Below are 20037 nucleotides of genomic sequence, written 5' to 3'. Positions count from 1 at the left end.
GTCAACAAACTTTTTCTAATGTTCCCATAGAGAGTGGCCAGAGAAATATTGCCTAAGATGTAGAAGGAGTAATACATCTGCACCCTCTTTTTTATTCAATTTGACAGAACATCTATTTTGCACCAACTGTGAGCCAGACGCTGTACCTGTTGTTAGGGATACAGAGTGATATCTGGCCTTCATAAAGAGGCCCACCTCTCCCGCGGGGGATTTAATGAGTTGGTAGGCCAGGTGATAAGGAAGTTAAGGCGACCCAGGAGAGGAACCGTTAGTCCTGGCCCACGATGGTGAGGGGAAGGATGAGGTGTCTGCAGAGTGGGTGGGGGGTCCGGCTGCTGTGTTCCTGAAAGAGGTTGAGCCTAGGTCGTAGGAAGAAGAGGACCCTGCTGTCCCTCTCCAACTGCCCTGTTCTCCTCGGTGCCTTTTAGATCACAGCTGATCAGGGCTGCCGATTTATTTCTGAGTTTGCGCACTTGAGACTGGACCTCCCAGTTTGAGGAAGGGGCGGGTTGCTAGCTCCCTCGGTACCCCTGGACCACCCCGGGAGAGAAGGAGGCCTCTGGCACAGTCCTCCAGAAGGATCCCTGGGCCGCAGCCCCGGCACCACACCCAAGGCCGGGCCAGGTGTGCACGAGGGGGGAGCCCGCGGCTGGGGTGAGCGCTTTTACAGCTCGGTGTGTGCTGTTTGTCTGCCTCCCGAGGGCTGGGTCCTCCTTATTCACAGGTGAGTCACACCCTGAAACGCAGGCTCTCTTCCTGTCAGGACTGACTCAGGTAGAAGAGTCGATAAAACCACCTGATCGAGGAAAAGGAAGGCACAGCAGAGCGCAGAGTGAGAACCACCAGCCGCCAGGAGCCGGGCAACGACCCCTGCTGCGGCGGAAGGCGCGCCGGCCCGGCCATGCCTGCGCTCTGGCTCAGCTGCTGCCTCTGCGTCTCCCTGCTCCTGCCTGCCGCCCGGGCCACCTCCAGGAGGGAAGGTGAGTCGGCTGCCAGGAGGAGACGTCGCAGCCCCGGGCTGTGAACTGGCCTTTCCGGGCAGACTGTGCTGGCTGCAGGCAGCCCTGAGGATGCCCACTTTGCCCGGACCTCTTCAGAGCTCCCTCCCCACGCCCCTCTGGAGCTTTCCCAGAGACAGGCTTTCACTAAGACTAGTACTACCTTATAAAGCTGTGTGCCTTAAAAGTGGGAAGCCAACAGGTGTGCCAAACCAGGCTTCTCCTTACTTTAACGGTGTTCCTTGACTGCCTTTTTTGAACAGGGGGCCCTGTGTGATCAATAGTTCGTTGGTGTAGAAATCCTTTTCCCACTGCGTGCTTTTATTGATGGGATTTTGGTGGGCATGTTTTCTGTGACTGAATGCTAGTAAGATGGAAAACGAACCTCTTTAATAATCCATCTGAAGTTCCCGTTTCATCTTGTAGATGGAAAATGAGGCTCAAGAGTCTTAAAGATGCTATACTTTTGATTAATGTTACCTTTTAATAGTATTTTCACATAGTATTTCTTCAACAGCCACTCATTCAGCACATATCTCATAGATCGTTTGCTCTTCTCTGCGGCGCCCTGTAAGAAGCTCAGCAGACATAAACAAAACTTTCAGACAGCCTAGCAACCGTTTACTGTCCGCATGTATCAGCTATGACAACACGTAACGCGTGTTTTCCTTGTCACTTGGTTCTACCGTACTTGAGACTGGACCTTACCTGTATAATTACCTGTATAATACCCTGAATTTTCATGTTTATATTGCTTTCTGCACCTGATGGCATTCCAATAATCATTTCAATACGGCTAAGAGCCATTTTCACACTCGTGCATGTGTGAACTTGAGACAATTTGCAATTGCACACGGGGTCATCTTAGATAGTCGCTTTATTATGGTGTAGTCTGGGTGACGCTGGCCTGAATGGAAGTGATGGGCATGAATATTGTAGCATGTATTTAAATGCACTGATGTGATCCTTTTTTTTCCTAAAATATTTTTGGAATTAATTTCCAACCCCATCATCGTGACTCTCATGTTAAAAACTATTTATGGAAATGACTATGTCGGTTAGGTTCCCTCTGAGTTGGGATAAATAGTCTTAACCTAGTGAAAACATGGTAAAAGTAAGCGTAGTCTCTGAATGTTAGAATCCACAGGGCGGCTTATGGATCCACTACTAGACTCTGTTGGCTTAAAAAAATGAGAAAATAGAAATGGATTTGCACAAAGCCATGTAGGCAGCTGTTGGCAGAGACAGAATTAGAATCTGATTCAGGGTTCTTAGGCCGAAACTTTTGGTATCACATTACAAAAGTAATAAGGAAACAAGGTACATATTTACATAATGGATAATTATTGAAGCAACTTTCCCCTTGGCTATAGTTGAGAGTGTGTGTGTGTGTGTGTGTGTGTGTGTTGGCATTAGATAGGAGAAGCAAATGTGTGGGATGCTATCAACTGCTCAACGAAATCAGTCTCAAGTGGACAGAGCTTGGACTCTCCCTTCTCCTGGAAGGACCAGCTCTGAGAGTTCTGTCTTCTAGACCATTGAGTCAGAAGCAGTGTTCAGGCTTATTTCTAGACCTCCCTCGTCTTCGGGGGTGGACTGCTTAAAGTATTAGACTCCCTTCCCGAAGGGCATCATTTTGGGGGTCAAGGAGAGTGAAAGATGTGGTGTTAGGGTGGAGAACGCGTGCTTTTCCATTCAAGGGTTGCTGGGATGAGGTGGAAGTTGGATGGAAAGCATGGAACTTGCCACCTCCCTAAGTGACCGGCTTTGTGCCTCCTGTGGGCCGTACCTGAGAGAGTCTAAAGCAACTGACATTGCTTCTTGGTTATTCCTTGAAGGCGAGATCACGGTGTTAGATGTCATAAGCAAGGCTTTCAGGGTTGGGCTCAGTGAAAGCACAGGGTTTAGAATGAGCCTGACCTGGCTTCAATTTTTACCTCATTCACTTGCTACATCCTGATAAGTAATCTTTCAGGCTCCTCAGTGGCTTGGAGTTTGCTTCTTCACCTGTTAAATATTAGATGGAGGCAGTAGTACCCTGCAACCCTGTAGAGCTATTGAAAGGATGAGCAACTATTGTAAAGTGCCTTAAAATGCCTGGAGCCATATTTAAAAAAATGTCTAAAGCCAACAATGTAGGTATAGTGAACTCGGATATCCGGAGATCAGTAAGGAAGATAAGTACTCCCACTCAGGAGCTCGCAGTTGGTGTGAGAGACTGTAGCTGCAATGGCCTGGGTCACAGTTCACAGGGGCAGGTGTGACTGGAGAAGGGGCTAGAAGGAGACCAGATATGTAGCCAAGAGTCTGGTCCTGAAGAGCCTTATGTGCCAGGCTGTGCAGTCCCTGAAGAGAAACAAAGAGATACAGATGGTTTATAAGCAGAGAGTGGGTGAGTCCAATGGCTCAAGGGCTTGGAGAATGAAGTTGAGCTAGGAGAGGCCAATGAACAGTCACTGCAATAATACAAATGAGAGAGGATACAGGCTTTCATCACGCGGGTGGGAATAGTAAAGAGGAGACAGGTTACAGAGACATTTAGCAGGTAAAATTGAAAGCATTGGGTGATCCAATAAGTATGTGTGTTAAGAATATCAGTAAGGGAAAATTGGGAGGAATAAGCATTCAGGATGGGTCCAGGGCTTCAGGTCACGTGATTGGTTAGACAGTGATGTCATTAAAGGAAATGAGGACTATAAGAGAAGTATGAGATTTGGGAGCAAGGCTGAGCAGTGAAGGGGAGGGACTGAGTTCTTGTGGGGACTTGAATTTGAGATGAGAGTAGAGATGTCCAACAGCCCTGGTTAACAGCTGGAACTATGATTTTGAACTTTAGGAGGAAAGTTTGAAATAGAAAGTGGGGAGCCCACAGGTGGAAAGCAAAGCCTTGATGACAGATGAGACTACCTGGGACACAGAGGTACAAGAAAACTCGACTCTTAACAAGGGGATACAAGAGTAATGAAGGAGAATCAGGAGGAATGGGCATTGAGGAGAGAGGAGAATGAAGAAAAAGGTGTGTTCTGTTAGCCAAAGAGTTAATAAGAGTTTCAACCATGTAGGAGTGACAAATGGAAATCAGGTATAAAAATACGAATCTACAAAGATGAGGACTAAAATACACTGTTGGATTCAGTCATTAAGTAAGTTTTGAAGCAATTGTTCTAGAATGGTGAGCTCAGATTCCAAGATTATTATAGATCACTAATGTGGTTTCTCCCATGGCCAGGTGCTGGAAAAGAGGTGCTATGAACAGTGGGGAGGACCCGTGGAAAGTTTGTACTCTCACAGATTCTGTTAATTAAGTTGTTTAAGTGGTATGGCATCATGCATAAGAGTGTAGGAGTAAGACGGCCTGGGTTCAAATCCCAGCTCCAGCACTTACCAGTGGTGGGATGTAGGCAAGCTGCTGCACCTGTTCCTCAGTTTCCTCATCTCTAAGATGCTAATAACAATACATGGCTGTGATCATTACATGTCAAGCACTTTGCACAGTGCCTCATAAGCACTCACTATGCCTCCAATATTATTGTTATGTAACGAACTAGCCTGCCACTATGAATGTCAGTAATTGCCTTCTCAGTTTTAAGTGGTGACATTTTTGAAGGCTCCTTGAATTAGCTCAAGAAAGATGATGAGGATTCAGTCAAAGAGTTAGTAAGAGTTTCAGTGCAGTCCCTGAAGAGAAACTCCTTCTGTTTAAGCTGAAGCAAACCCTCCGTTTTACCCAATCGAACCAATGACAAAGAACCTGACAGGGAACCCAAAGCAGATTGGAATTTCAAGATTGGATTTTATACCATGTCTTCTCCTTGCCTGTTGCCAACCGCCAGACCTCATCACATACAGCTTCGGCAAGTCTGTTGCTCTCTAGAATATGCCCAAATGTAAGGCGACCCCATGGCAGATGGTCTTTCACTTCTTCATAGTTAAGATCTGCCCACTATTCTCCATTCCTCGCACCCCCCAAAAAAATTTCGGCCAACTTAATAATGAAAATATTTAGGAATGCAGAGGCATTGGTCCCATGTCCCTTTATATTTAACTTAGTAAATTAGCTACACAAACATGCTTAAAGTCACATAATTTATGAACTACTAACTTAGAAGTACTGGGTAGTTCATTTGCATTTCATGAAATAATTATAGTCAGATTCTTTCCATTCAGCTTTAGCATTGCTAAAACCACTTTAGTAGCACTTTAGCTTCTTCTTCACTTCGGACTAGGTAGCTTGAGAAACAGCCCTGTTTGAGTCTTTTTTTATGCTGTCGTGAGAAAGTACACAATTTTCAAAATATTTAACAATTATCTTTAAGCGTACATTGTGGTCTTTGCAACGTAATCATCTTGAAAGGCTTATTTATGACAACTTTCAGCACCGACAACTGTGAGATAATAAAAACGTTATGAGAATTGGCCTCTTTCTCGTGGGTAGCTATCCAAAACACTGATCGGGGTCATTTCAAATTGATGTGTCTTCCCCAAACAATACGTTAGTTTTAAAATAAAATCCTTGAGAAAGTGCCCCATGATGTGAGAGATTGTGGAAAGACTTAAATGTGACCTTTTTTGCCCCTGAGAGTAAAAAATTGAAAAATAAAAACCTTTAACTTATATTCAAATGTGCCCAATAAACAGGAGTATAGAATTGGGATGGAGCGTAAGTTGGAAATTTCTATGTAGGCTTACATTCTGGGTGTCCTGAATTAGGGGTAGCCAGCCACTGGTTTAGCTCCGCTGGTCCAAGAAGCTGAGGAAGACTGTTGATTTGTGGTCAGTATTTATGGGAAATTCAGGAGCGTGAAATTAAGGTGTCAATCCTAGGACTATTTGTCCCATTTCAGTTCTTAGTGGCTCAACTGTACTGATGTTTTTTCTCCCTAGAGAAATTCACAAAGACTTGAATCATCTATTACCAGTGTAGAAATAGAAAGCCCCATAGACTCTAGAACACTCTACTTTAGTCACAAATTAGACCTAGTAGATTATTAGCTCATTACTGGGCTGTGTTCTAATATAACCTCCAGGTACATGATGTAATGTCGTACCCAAACCGAAAGCTAAGTCTTTCCTGCGTCTGTGGGTGACTGTATGTCTGTGTACGTGCCTCCCCAACCCACGAGGCTTCTAACGTCACAATTACACAAGACAAAAAGAATGGTTCTCCCAACACTGATCTGTGTAAGACGGGCTTGAGCCCTCCCTTCCGCTGTATCAGAAGAGAGGCGCAGTTCAATTGAGCAACCGCACACGCTGCATGCTCTGGACTTCTTCAGGCTTCTACACCATTTACAGAATTCCAACTGTTTCTCTTCTACATTTTATTTTTATTTCTTGTGTGCATATGATCTTCACATTCTAAAAAAAAATTAAATTGCAGCCAAGTCCTTTCTCACACCAACTTAGGCTTTGGAAAAATTATCCAGATCTTCTGCTGCACTTATGTGGGGCAGGCATTTCTTGCCAAAAGGCTTGCATGTTTCACCACTTCCTTCTCTTCTTACAGCATCTTGGAACTAAATGGGAATGGGCCACGGGGGTTCTCTACAAGAGCTTCTCGTTTTACAGGCGAGGAAAATGACACACAGGGAGGTGAAGTAAGTGTCCGAATCCCCACAGTTGGTTGTAGCAGAGCTGGAATCAAGCACGTGTGATCCTCCCCTGCAGATGGGAAGGTCCAGGCCCAGCTGAGAGCCACGCAGTCGGTCCCAGGACCGGACTTCAGTTGCTAGCGTTCTCTAACAAGGGACCTCCTTGGCTTATTTCTGATCCTTCAGAATTTTCATTTAAACTAATTTCAGGCTTGATGGAATCTTGATCTATCGATATTGTGAAGAGCCTCCCTTATGTTTCCAGGTGGGACATCTGAAGTCTCTATGTGTGTATGTGAGTCAACGTAGCAGCCATTCCTTCAAAAACGTGAAAACGACAGGTTAAAAACAAGGCTAAACTCTAGTGTGTGGGGCCCTGACAAAAGAACAGATTTCCAAGAATCAAGTTCTTTTTTCCTCTCTCTTTTCTGGTACCAGTCTGTTGTCAGAGTTTCATGCAGCTTGGAATTGAACGAGTGGCTCAGTTTTAAAAAAGGACAGTTTAAGGGACAGCAGTAAGCCTTTCGGTTTTATGAGTCATTGTTCTTCAATGGCTGTGGATGTTTTGAATCTATACATGCAGACTTGTGTCCAGTTTACTTTTCTCTCCCTGTTGGAGGCCATGGGTGTAAGTGTGGAGTCTTTCAGAGGGGTGTCTGTGTACAGCCAGGATATTGAACGCGTAACCGTTACGCATGTTTACTGCCGTTTCAAATCACTGCCCATCGTGCTTTTGGTAAAAGGAGATTCCTCGTGTTTAAAGATCATTTCTCATCTCAGACAGGCAGGTCTACTTTGCAAATGGGCCCACCGGTAACCCTAGCTTCTGCTCTGGCCTCGTTGAGGGGGTTGTCCGTGGTGGGAGGGGATCCCCCCGTGCTGAGCTCTGTGGGGACCGAGAGGAAGTGACAGTGGAGCTATAGCACATTTGTCCGGCTGAGATCCAGGACACGTGGCTTCCGCCCCCTGAGCGCTCCATGGTCCAAACCCTTCTTGGAGTATTTGTTACTTGTAGTTATCGACATATAAAAATGGTCGAGCTCCTAAAAGGCCATGTAATTCATTGTCTGACTTTAAGCAGTAAAATTTTAATGTATTGTTTTCAAATAGATTTTTTCGCAGAAAAGAGTCTTCAAAGACGATGTTATAAATACACTCCATACGTATTTTCCCAACACAGTAAGTGTTACATGAATTACCATTGCTGCTTTGTCAAACCGGGAACTGTGATGGTGTATCAGTAAGCACTCACATACCTAAGTGTAGGCATCTTTGTGAAGGGATGTGGTGATAAAAAAATCTGTGGCTAATCTCCATGTGCAAAATATGCTGTTCATAACAGCAATTAAAGCTTTAAAAAGGGAGAATTAGTAAGTCACTTTTTAAGGAGCCAACGCAAGTGTTGATGGTTGAAATACCACATGGAATGGGTACTCCAAAAATTTCAGTACAGATCAGAATTTCAGTCCAAATCAGAACTTCCTTTTAAATTTTCTTCATTCAGATGCCTCATACATGATTTCTGTCCTTTTGGCCTTCGCTTTGGTGTCACCTCTCCCTGTCCTGGACTCTTTCTTTCAGCAGCTTTGTGAAGGGGCACACGACACCTCTGGCTGGGCCAGATAGAAACTGTTCTGTGGACATGATGCTGTTAGAATAACAATCAAATATACTTTCTGTATTGGAATGTGTTTCTTTATAGATGAACTCAGAGAAATACAGAAATTGCTCTTTCTGTGGCCAGGCGTATGTGGGGTTACACGTGTGAGAATGAATACTTTCACGCAGAATCCTTACCGTGGACACAGACGGAGGCTTCGTTCCACAGCGGACACCAGCGGTCTTGGCAGCGGGGGCGCTCTTGAAGGTGCCAGGTGTGAGAGAAGGGGGCTCTGCTGTGTCTCTTGCATCCTATTCTTCTCTCCCCTTTCCCCTTTGAACTCACTCAGACTGAGCCCTCAGCCTCCTCCTTTGCTAGTCAGACAAAAATCAGCATCCCCAACCTCAGTGTTCACTGGGACTTTCTTTCCCTCTCTCCACTGGCTGCCTGGACCCCACTGGGGAGTTAGGGAAAGACATTCCAGGTGTGGCTTCCTGATGTCATCTTCCCTAAGCTGAGTTATCTAAGGCCACATGTGCCTTTTCCAAGTCTAGGTTATAACATGTGCTATAAACTCAGTGAAAATAGGTGATTCCTTTTCAGCCATGATCTTTCAAAGGAAAATGCAGTGATCTGAGTTTCTTGGACTCTTGATAACTTCGGGTGATTTGGAGTTGGAAGGATTTGCCCATATTTTTTATCATTGCGAATGGCCCGTGTGAGCAGAAGGCTGACCTCCGCTGTTTCTCTGCTCAGAGCCCTCCCAGGTGCCCCTGGCCCCTGCTTGGGCATTTCCATGTCCTGGGAACTGAAAGAATCTGGAAGCGTATGGTTCTGAAACCATATGCTTGGGCTGAAAAGGCAGCTGTGAAAAACGTGGGCGAGAAAACGGAATTCAGTTAAACGATTCTTAGCAAGTGAAGTGCTGGTTCAGTTTCCTTATTCTGACTCGAAGACAAGTTGTGACATACCCTAAAAAGATAAAACTGGAAGCAGTCACACGTTAAATCATAAAATTCGAGATCAGTTTCAGTGATGAACTGTTCAGCTTTTGTTTTAAAGTATTCACCCAAGCTGAGAACCATATTAAACGTCAGGAAGAAAAATTTCATGTGGGAGGTTTTAAAACTAGAAAATACTTCTGAGCATTTCCATCATAACATGTAAGTGGAATATAATAAACACACTCATCTTGTCATCCTAAGTATCTCCGATTGAGAGACTTTGATTTTTAAATTTATTTACTTTAATTTTATTTCAGTTCCAGTTGACATGTAACAGCATATTCATTTCAGGTGTACATTACAGCGCTTCGATATTTATATAACGTACGAAGTGATCACCCCCACGTGAGGATGACATGAGAGAGGTCCTCATCTAGATGTTTTGCAAATGGGATGATAACTTCCAATGCTTGTGATCCCAAACCAACAGGTGTCAGGTGTGTATCTTGCTTTAGACGTTGTAGATAATGTGCACTTTGAGTATTTGTAAAAATACATTAAAACCGATAGCTATTTAAGGACACTTTCAACCATTGCTTTTGTTCTGAAAATAAGCATTTGTCACTTTTTAGAAAGGGAACACTATTCTCAACTTTGATTTTATTCACCATTTTTAATCCAGCTATTTGCACGGAGGTGACGGTCGCTATCTCACATGAGGCCAGTTCTTTGTCTCCAAGAAAGGGAGCGATATTCAGTAAGATAAAGTAATGTTTCATCTTTAGTGTCACTTCTCTGAACAAACAAAACAGGAGACGGTGATTAGGAGTGTTAGTCCCCACTCACCTGTCCTCACAATGATGCGCGCTTCCTTTTACAAGCAAGAACTTAAAGGCGCAGAGGGAGCAAGCAAGCTATGAAGTGAAGTGTTGGCGAGATGAATGGGAGGAGAGAAAGATGTCTCCGGCGGCAGTGTTTGGGGAAATCCGGCTGGAAAAGTGTGCAGGATTTGAACATGGTCAATGTTAAGGAATTCTGGTCTTTACCCTAAGCGTAAAGGAAAGGCATCAGAGAGTTTTAAACCGAGAGGTCGTGGTAAAATTTGTACGTTGAAAAGGTTTTGTGACTACCGAGTGGAGGGAAGAAAGAGAAGGTGCAGGGAATTCAGTTAGGAAGCGATGGCAGGCCGGAGATGATTGGGGTTTGGTCTGGAGTGGCCACAGTGGAGGTGGACTTGGGTGGACTTGAGCTATTTACTGGGTCATATCAACAAAATGTAGTGTTGAATAGAATCTGGTCAGGTGAGAAAGCTGGAGAACCTATAAGGACAGCTTCCAGCTTTCCGACTTGATGGAGTGACAACCACGCATTTGCTTTTAAATACGTTTTGTGTAATGAGCTCTTGAGACAACTCGTTGGAAATGTAAAGCGGCTGGCAGAGCACGAGGGTCTAAAGTTGAGAATGAAGTCTGGGCCAGGGAAGAGTCTTGGCATGTCAACACCTGTCACGATCACTGAAGGCCTTGGCTGGGAGGAGAGATTTCTAGAGTGAGGATCATGGCGGTCCGCCATGACTGAGCCTTGAGGAACGCCAACATTTAGAGCTGGGGGAGGAGAGGGGCCCACAGAGGCTTGGGTGTGGGTGGGGGACAAGGTCAGAAGCCAAGAAGAAATCTGACAGTATAGCATCATGATATTGAAGGGAAGAAAATATCCAAAAGAGAACGACAGAAAAAGATTCAATGTCCCCGAAAGGGAATGAGGGGCACAAAATCCTGGAAAGGAAAATCGGGGCACATGCCACCTCTCTGAAAAAGGCAGAGAATCGAGCGTCATCTCTGAACGGTTTATACTTGGACTCATCTGCAAGGGATTACAGGTAATTTATATTATAAATTTGCTGTTGTTTAACTGGGTCAGTATTAGTGCACGAAGCAGCTGAAATGGAAGTGAGAACAGCAAAGCTCTACGTAATAGCAGCCAGCACACACCGTCAAGTTCAAACATGATGCTCAAATTCCTAGCTCATGAGCTAGTCCCACACACCAGCCAAGTACGTTACCTGTCAAGGCTGCCAGATCACTGCAAACTGATCTCATGGTCTCAAGGCCCTGCCCCTCCTCCCGCGCGGCCCTAGGCTGGCTGCCCTTTGAGTTGGCAGGCAGCTGGTCTTCGCAGCTCCAGGCTCACAGACCACAGAAGGGCAGGCAGTCCTGGTGCAGAAATAGTGCATCTGGTGTACACGGCCACCTCAAAAAAAAAGTCTGAAAGTCTCAGACACTCCTTCTAACTTAAAGTACCATGTTCCTCTTAGAATTCTTTCTCTTGTCATTTCGCTGGGCATTTGTTCATTTATTTTTTGGTTGAAACATTAGCTTTTTCTACACTGAATGCCATATATGTAGACATTGTAATCTGTGTTGGCTCCCCGGACTCCTGGGAGATTTCTGTATGTTCAGCATCTTGGTTGGCATTTTTTAGAGTCAGACTTCCTTCCTTCCTCCTTCTATTCATTTTTCTCATCTACCCGTCCATCCACCCGTCCATCCAACAGCCACTGTCCTGAGTCCTGCTCCTTCCTGTTGGGGAAGTGAAGCACGCTCACAGATGGAGAGAGAAAGTGACAAATGCCCAGGGAGAGGCAGCTTGAAGTCCTGTGGGCCCTCAGAAGAGGCAGAAGCAGTTGAAGGGTTATCAGCAGGGACCCTGCAATCTGATTCTTAAACAGATCGCTGTGGTTCTGTGGTTGCTGCGTGGGTTTAGGGAGGGTGGAGCCGGTGGTGCCCCAGGCAAAGGAAATAGCAAACGGAAGGGCCTGTGGTGAGGAAGAGCTTCGTGCCTCTCAGGTTCCCTTGAAGGTCTGTGTGCTGGAGGCCAGAGAGCAAGGGAGGGACTGAAGAATGAGATTGAAGTTGCAGAAGTTGGCAGAGCCCAATCTGCAGGGTTTTGACAAAAGTTTGAATTTTTAATTACGTCATTACGGTTAAGAGCACTAAAACCACGATGATTCCATAAATTATATGCAGATGGCAATGAGGTCACCTGGGTGACGAGTAGAGCATGTTTTTGAAGTTCAGAACAATGGAGAGAGGATCTGCTTCACACAAATCACCCGACGTTATGCCAAATCGTGGAACTTTCTCGGAATTTCTTGCTGGCAGCGTTTCCTATGGAAAATTTAAAGTGGGGTCTGGATGAACTGCAGCCTTCGGTGCCGAGTATTGCAAGGCCTTGCTTGCCCCAAGTACAACCCGAGGAAATATTTACGGTTTCCTTCCGTTCTCCCAAGGATACAGCTTGGAAACAGCCTTTGCCCTGCGCTTCCTGCCCCGACCTGTTGGAGTTGTGCGTTTGAGGGAAGGTGGCAGTAAGTGAGCCTGGGGGGCTTCCGCACACCTTGCTCCATTGTTGGCGGAGCGTCTCCAGCTCCTTGGGGGTGTGGTGGGCGGCAGTGGTGGGCGGCGGTGGGCGGATCAACCTGTGTCTGGCTGCCTGGCGGGCTTTTCTAAGAAGCCCTTTCAGGATCAGCTATAATAGTTATTATTATAATACATACTTAAGTGCTGAAGAGGGAGCGTTCAGCGTAGGCAGACACGATTACCACCCACGCTTTACTAGACTGAAAAAAACTGTGAAAAATCTGAGTCCGATGACTTGGTTTTAGGTGTGTTTATGGAGGGTTTGGGTAAACTTGGTGGTTCTTCCCTTAGCCGTGGAGAGAGCCCCGGCTGACAGGGACAAAGGTTTCAGGGCGTTGGAGTGAGGGGACAGAGAGAGGACAGGACACCAGTGTGAAGGAGGACTGTAGTTTGTAAAGAGCACAGTACAGATGAATAGTTGACTATGAGAAATGGATGGGCCCCGGCACCTACGGTACAGGGTGCAGTGGGACAGGGAGAAAGGCCCGCCTGCCTTCATTCCTAGACCCTGTAAGGCTCAGGGCTGGTCAGGGCCCGAGTCTGATCTGTATTTTCTGGGACAATGATGTCTGAAGGCCAAGTCCTGGACCCATGGCTGGCGAAATGAGGAAACCATGGATAATGTGATGAATGTTTGACAAAACCCAATATGTATTAAGTCAATATGTATGTTATATCTTTGACAAACTAAAACCTTGGCAGCTCCCTTGTTTTGAAATGTTGCTTCTTCCCTAAGTCCCAGTGTCTAAGGGCCCAGTGCAGCCTCACTGTTCCGTGTGAAGTGACATTTATTAAATGAATGAACATCTCATGGCCTAAGGACTAGAAGAAGGAAGGGAAAGGGAAAAAGAATCTGTGAAACAAAATCGATCAATGAGTAACTTTGGAGAGAAAGGGGGTTTATCAGGAGGGATAAAGAAAATGTGCAATAATTGGACAGGCAAATAGTTTGATACATTTGTTATCAAATAAATCATGATAATTTATAAGAAACACATGGTGCCTAGGGGATAAATGGACACAGAGCATGCATAGAGCGGTATCAAAATAGAAGTGAAATAAGAAATGGCCACATGGCTCTTTGCAGCCCTCTCTTCCTTAGCTACCTTACTTACCCCCTAACTTTTATTTTCTTTCACTGCTTTCTGTGTTTTCCCTTAACAAATACCACTATCCCAACATTCTCTTATATTTCTTATTTACTTTCTTTCCCTCCCACTCGCACGAAGACTCCATGAGGGCTGGATACCTATTGGTTTTGCAGACTGCTCTATCCCTGCCCATGCCTACAGTGGAGACTGGCATGTAGTAGATGCTCAGTATATACTTGTTGGATGAATGGATGAATGAATGGACTATTGATAATGAATGGGCTGTTGAATAAATGAATGAATGAACTGAAATGGCCAAGATCTTCATCTTTATACTCCGCTCTCTTGCTTTTGTGTTAAGGCTCCCTGATGGAAACTAGAGAACTATTCAGGAAATTTGCTGCTGGCCCAGAATTTGAAAGAATAGCAAGTAGATTACAAAAGGAAAAGGAAAAAATTCTAGACATAAAATTGACTAAGACTATACATAAAGCAAAGAAAGGATAATTTAAAAAACCTTTTACACTTTTGTTTAAAATGTATTATAGCCTCGTATTTAGGTCTATTTATCTAAATAAATCAATTCATTATAAGTTATCGAAAATGCTTTTTTCTAGACTGGGCTTCTGTGCAAAAAAGCATCTTCTCCAGGAATAGGGGAGAGAGCGTCTGCTGGATGTCGGCAATTTGTGTTTATAAGGCATGTCCACACATGTGTTGACGTGTGGGGTCCTTTGAATGGTAGAAACACATCTAGGAGTTTCCTGAAATTTAAGAGAACATGCATTCATTTGTCTGTTAAAAAGCATTCAATTCCTGCTATGGACCAGACACTGTGCCATAACCTAGGGCTTCCTTTTTTCCTTTTTTTTAAAGCATGGGAGTGCTTTCTGCCTGTTTAAAGAGCAAAGTCAAGGGCAAAGATTTGCCCAGCTTCATTTCAAAAATATGTTTAAAACTATATTTTTTGCCAATGTTTAAAAATCAGTACATTTCCTACACAAAGCCAGATATCTCCCTTCTTTAAAAACCCAAGTGGAAAGGCTGACTACGGGGAGCATCACTGCTGTGTGGCAAGACTGGCTGGGGGTGACCTGCAGCTTCTCCCTTTACCCCTTTTGGCAGAGTCCCCACTGCTCCCTGTTGCCTTGTTCTGAGCCAGGCAGTGCCCTTCGGCAACCAGTGGGTCCATGGTAGTGGTTGGGCAGAAACTGGTCACAGAATAAGGAAGACCAGGCACAAGCTGTATGAGGCCCATTTTGTTAAGCCCAGTTGCAGGAATCGTCTGGAATTTGAAACATAGAGATTTTCCCCCCTCAGCAGTTAGATTGAGTCATAATTGGTTTTAGGGGAGTTAGTCTAAATTTGAGTGATGACTTGAGAGAGACCATGCTTCAAACGCGTTCGTGACAAAAAAGTGTCATTCAGTGCAAAAGGGCAAACTCTGGCCCCTCGTTCTCTGGGTGTGAGTGTTTGGAAGACTTAGTTTTGAGCCAAGTGCAGTACAGCTAAGTGCTGAGCTCAGCACAGCTTGCTAACTCCCAAGTTCCACAGACAAGGCTGAAGGGGGTGTCTTCACGGAATTCTCACATAATGCAGACACAGGAGGCAGTGCACTCCCCAGACCTGAGGCCCATGGGTCCTCAGCCCAGCCACCATAACCCTGAGCTTAAACGGAAACCCACAGAGAAGGAGGAGGGTAGATTGGCACTAGGTCTGTAACCTGCTGGGCAAGTTCCAGAGTGGAGATGCTGGCAGACCTCCCCTGCTGGATCTGTGATGCAGTCCAAGGAAGGCTGTGAATGTAAAGGAAGAACACCGATCTTGCAGAACAGAGTTTGGACAGAAGGAGAGGGAGGTGGTAAAAAAAAAAAAGATAATGACAAGGTTTTCTATTTTTTTAAATATTGCTCTAATTCAATACATCATAAGCTGTCCTTATGAAGTTCACTATTACCAGCAAAAAGTTTGTTCTGAATAAGAAAGGCACAATGAAAAGTTCATAATTATGTTGAGATTGCTCCGCAAAGGTATGCAGGGCCATACAGGGGCACTGGCTGCCTGTGATGAAGCTGAGTAATCGCACAAGGGTGGTTGGCTGGTGTAAATTCAACAGCTCTTATATGTGCCTGATGACATACTTGGAAGAAATTTCACAGCCCGTGACAGCTGTGTGGCACATCTGTTCGAGATCCACAAAATCAGTCACACAAGCATTCAGTGGGAAGGGTTCGCCTTGGCACCAGTTCTGTGAAAAGCCCTGGGAGTTTGAATTGAGTGCAAACTTAATAGGCTGTAAGTTTAATGAAATGTTAGGCTGCATCCATGGAACTGTAATACCTAGTCTTGTTGGAAGCTGAGCTGTTCAAACCACATTTGAAGTACTGTAATTAATCCTGGTCATTTGAAGAAACACATTGAAAATTGGAGTTTGTTCCTGGAAGGGTAATCAAGAAGAATCTAGAAATCATGACATGGGAAATAGTTGAAGGTCTTGGAGATGAAAATCTCCAGTTTAACCTGAAGGAGAGAAGGTGAAAGAGAGCAATAGTATAGGTAGTATCTTCAGCTATTCAAAGGCTTGGCCAGCGCTGTGCCTTGTAGAACAAGGTCTGAGATAAATGCCTGAGGAATAAATAAATAAATGGAGAAGAGAGTAGGTGTGTGTGTGTGTGTGTGTGTGTGTGTTGTTTTCCAGGGAAGAACAAGAACACACGGTAAAAATTACAGGGAGGGAGGCAGATTTAAAACTCCATAAAATTTTTTTTATAACAACCCGCACTGCCTAAGGAGGAACAGCAGATCGTACTGGGCGAGGGAGGATGCAGGAGGGGCTGAACTTACAAAAGGAGTGTCTGTGTTCCGTGGTAGATCAGATGCTCCAGTAAAGTGGAAAGGTAAGGGCTTTATGGTGGGACAGACCTGGGAGCAAATTATATCTTTGCCCGTTTAGCTGTATGACTTTGAGCAAGATAACTACCTTCTCTAAGCATTTGTTTCTTCTTCTGTTAAACAGGGACAATAAAACTCATGTGAAAGTGTTATCGTGAACCGATGCACATAATGTCCTAGAAATAGAGTGGGCTCTGGTAGATGTTCGTTGGCTTTCCCTAGACTAGATGGCATCCAAAGTAGCCCAAGAGAGTGTTAGGAGCTGTTATAAGGAAGTTACTTAGGAAGCTTGTAAGATTTACTGAGTCACCTTTGGGTCTTCAGCGCCTGACTCGGCTTGCAGCGGGCAGCGGCTCGGTGCGTCTTGGCACATTCGTTGATGTGGTTGCCAGCGCTCTGGGTAAGGCGTGGCCCTGGGTGCTTCTAGAAACAGGCTTTCCTTGGGGTTGCGTGGCCAATAGGCACAGTGTGCCTGGAGGAAGGAAAGTGAGTTTTGGCATCAGGCAGGTTCAAACCCCAGCTCTCCACTGGGTCAAGTTACTTAACCTTTCAGTGCTGCGTTTTTCTCATCTGTCCCGCGTCCGTGAGGGAGAAAATAGCTGAGGCGAAGGACTAATATTCTCTTCTTGGTGGGACCTGCTCACCGATCCAAGAAGGCAGATTATGCGTGTTCATTCATAAGAGAAGAGCCAGGATTCAGAGAGTTTAAGTAATTTGCCCAAGAAACTGGCAGAGCTGGTATTTGACCCAATTCTTTTAACCTCGAGGCCCATCCTCTTTCTCTTCTACATGGTGACTGAAATGTTTTCTGAGTGTCTGCTGTGTGCCAGGTACTATGCCAAGTACTTCCATATGTTACCTCCTTGGCTGTTTAGGTGCCACGTGGAGATGTCACTCCATGAGTCTCTTCGCAGTATCCACAGGGTAAACTTTCTTGGACACTTGGGAAAGGCTATTCTATATGGGACTGTGGTTCTCTTGTTACCTGGCTTTGGGAGGATCACACAAGGCACGGTGAGTGGGGCAGGAGATGCCCGTCCAGACAGTCGCATTAGCTCCGCAGCCTCGACCACCCCCAGAGGAACGGATATTGTGTGTCTCGAACAGATGTTGCTACCAGCTGTTAGACAGGCCTACAGCCCGTAGACTTTTTCTATGGTGTTGAATGGGATTTTTGAAATGAGTTACTTGAAAATATTTCACTCTGGAATTTTCACATAAAAACACATCATATAAGCCTTTTGAGGACTTGGACAGGCAGGTAATCCTGGGCTCTTGTTCTCCTGGGCAACACCCCACCAGCACTGCACACCGGCTGCTTCCTCAGACGAAGTGAGAACTTACCCTCACTCGGGCCCCTTTCTTGCATCCTCCATCAAGTAGCTGAAAGTAGGCTGTAGACCCCATGCATACCATGCATTAATGAGAACACAACACGTGCACGAATTGTCTCTGTGTTTTTTGCTAATGATGCCTTCCTCTCCCTGATCCCCAGTCTGTGATTGCAATGGGAGGTCCCAGAAATGCATCTTTGATCAGGAACTTCACAGGCGGACCGGGAACGGATTCCGCTGCCTCCACTGCAGCGACAACACTGCCGGCACTCACTGCGAGCGGTGCAAGGAGGGGTTTCACCGGCAGAGAGAGAGAGACCGCTGTTTACCCTGCAACTGCCACTCCAAAGGTACCTGGGGGAAAAGGGCAAAGCAAGAGGGAGATGGAGAAGGGAAGGAGGGATGGAGGGTGGGAGGAGGAGAGGGAGGGAGAGCGAAGCAAACAGGCCAAGAAAGAGGCTTTCAACTTCTAGAACAATGGGGAATCTGAAAACAAACGTGTTTTACTGAAGTCTGGATCTTAGGAACCAACTGGCATCTTTAGGGCACGTTGGCTTGAATTCTAGAACCAAGAAACACAGGATTGCTTGTCCTCACAGGTGACAGTCTCTGATGCAGGGGCAAAGGAAGTATGCAGTCTTGTAGTGCTAGCTCCTCCTGTCTACAACCACCTTTGCCAAACCTCTCAAAAAGGAAGGGACTAGAAAGATCTGTCTCTGGTGCTGTGCTAAGTGCTAGGGATGTAAAGGAGTACTAATAGAAAGGACAGGAAAATAAATAGGCAGGTTAGTGTCTTTCACAAGGGTGTTAACAAGAAAAAGTAGAATTGACAACTAGGAAGCATCTACCACGGTGGCTGGTTTACAGAAGGGCTCTTTTTCGTTGTTTTGTTTTTGTTTTTTAATGTGTCACCCACTGCCTATATCTGCAGAACTGTAGGTAGTGTTGTGCACACAGGTGCACCAACGCGCTCGATTCATGGTGGGCAGACAGTGAAGAGAAGTTAGTACAAATAAGGAGGGAGAGACGGGTAGGTCTGCTAAATAAGCTGAGTTTTTTCTTTTTAAATGGCTTTATTGTCTATTATCTTAGCAGTATCTGTTTCATCTCTGTGCTAGAAAGTGTTTACCAGTATCATAGGATAAATATTAACCCACCTACAGGGTATTTACAGGTTAGTGTGCGGCTGTCACTCAGAGTAGCTCGGTGGAACCAACCCATAGCAACAGCGGAAAGCATCTGAAAACAAGCAGATTTTGGTTCAATAAGGCGTTCCTGATCGAGTGTGTTGGGGAGTCTTACAGAAAACTGGGTGCCCCTGTGGGATACAGACCCACGTCCCAGAAACCACTTCCAAACCACCAGAATCGCTGTGAGGGTGTGGTTTGATCAGGTGTGCTTCGCTTTGTGGTGTAGAATCAGCATCCAGAATCTTTGGGATTTCGCAGTTCTCCCTACGAATCAAAGAATTTTGAAAAGAAAAATCATTCCACCTTAATGGGCATTTAACCTCTCTGAAGGGCCCACATCCCCGTAGGTCATACAGCCTCATTGTGAGTCCCTGGAGTTGGGCCGTTCCAGCAAAGTGATCAGTGAGAAGGGAATTAGAAGTGTAATTAGCTCCACTGGAAAGCCTGGCCTGAGGACAAGGAGCCTGCTGCGGAGCGAGCGCAGAGGGACGGTACTGAAGGACCTGTAGTCGGTTGCCCATCCAGCAACAGTGAGCCTGGCTCTGTCTTCTTTGGAGAACAGCCACCCCAGGCTCAGTGAGGTCAGCCTGGCGGAAGGAAGTGGAGCCCAGTGATGACTTACATCTTGTACGGTAGCTGACGCGCATTACTCTCGCTTCCTCTGGGCCAGGCACTTTGCTAGGTGCTTTTATCCAGTAATTAATTTAATCTCCATAAATAACCTTATGAAGAGGGTGCTATGATTATTTATTTCCATTTTATACGCGAGGGAGCAGAGGCTTAGAGAGGGAGGTGGGGAAACTTGTGGAAGGAGGTAGAGTCTGTGGGTGCCAGCCCCGGGCATGCTGACATCCGAGATCATGATGTGGAGTACAGGGGTGGGTTTTGGAGCTGGACAGCCGGGGGTCAAGTCTTGGCACAGCCACGGCCGTTATGCCGCTCTGGGCTTGCTCCCTAAGCTCTCGCTGCCCCAGCGTC

At 45.6% G+C, this 20037-nt stretch overlaps 1 protein-coding gene across 1 annotated transcript in view; it reads left to right on the top strand.

Moving 5' to 3' along the window:
- The first annotated feature begins 564 nt into the window (after nucleotides 1–564).
- Nucleotides 565–20037, top strand: part of LAMC2 (laminin subunit gamma 2) — a 51494-nt gene continuing 32021 nt past the window's right edge. The window contains exons 1-3 of the mRNA XM_024551554.4: nucleotides 565–624; nucleotides 764–980; nucleotides 18031–18219. Of these exons, the coding sequence (XP_024407322.2) occupies nucleotides 902–980; nucleotides 18031–18219 (268 nt within the window). The 5' untranslated portion in view covers nucleotides 565–624; nucleotides 764–901. The remainder of the gene's footprint in view (nucleotides 625–763; nucleotides 981–18030; nucleotides 18220–20037) is intronic.

The sequence above is a fragment of the Desmodus rotundus genome, chromosome 12, assembly GCF_022682495.2.
Source record: "Desmodus rotundus isolate HL8 chromosome 12, HLdesRot8A.1, whole genome shotgun sequence".
Classification (NCBI taxonomy): domain Eukaryota; kingdom Metazoa; phylum Chordata; class Mammalia; order Chiroptera; family Phyllostomidae; genus Desmodus; species Desmodus rotundus.
This window is presented reverse-complemented; position numbering and strand designations above follow the sequence as displayed.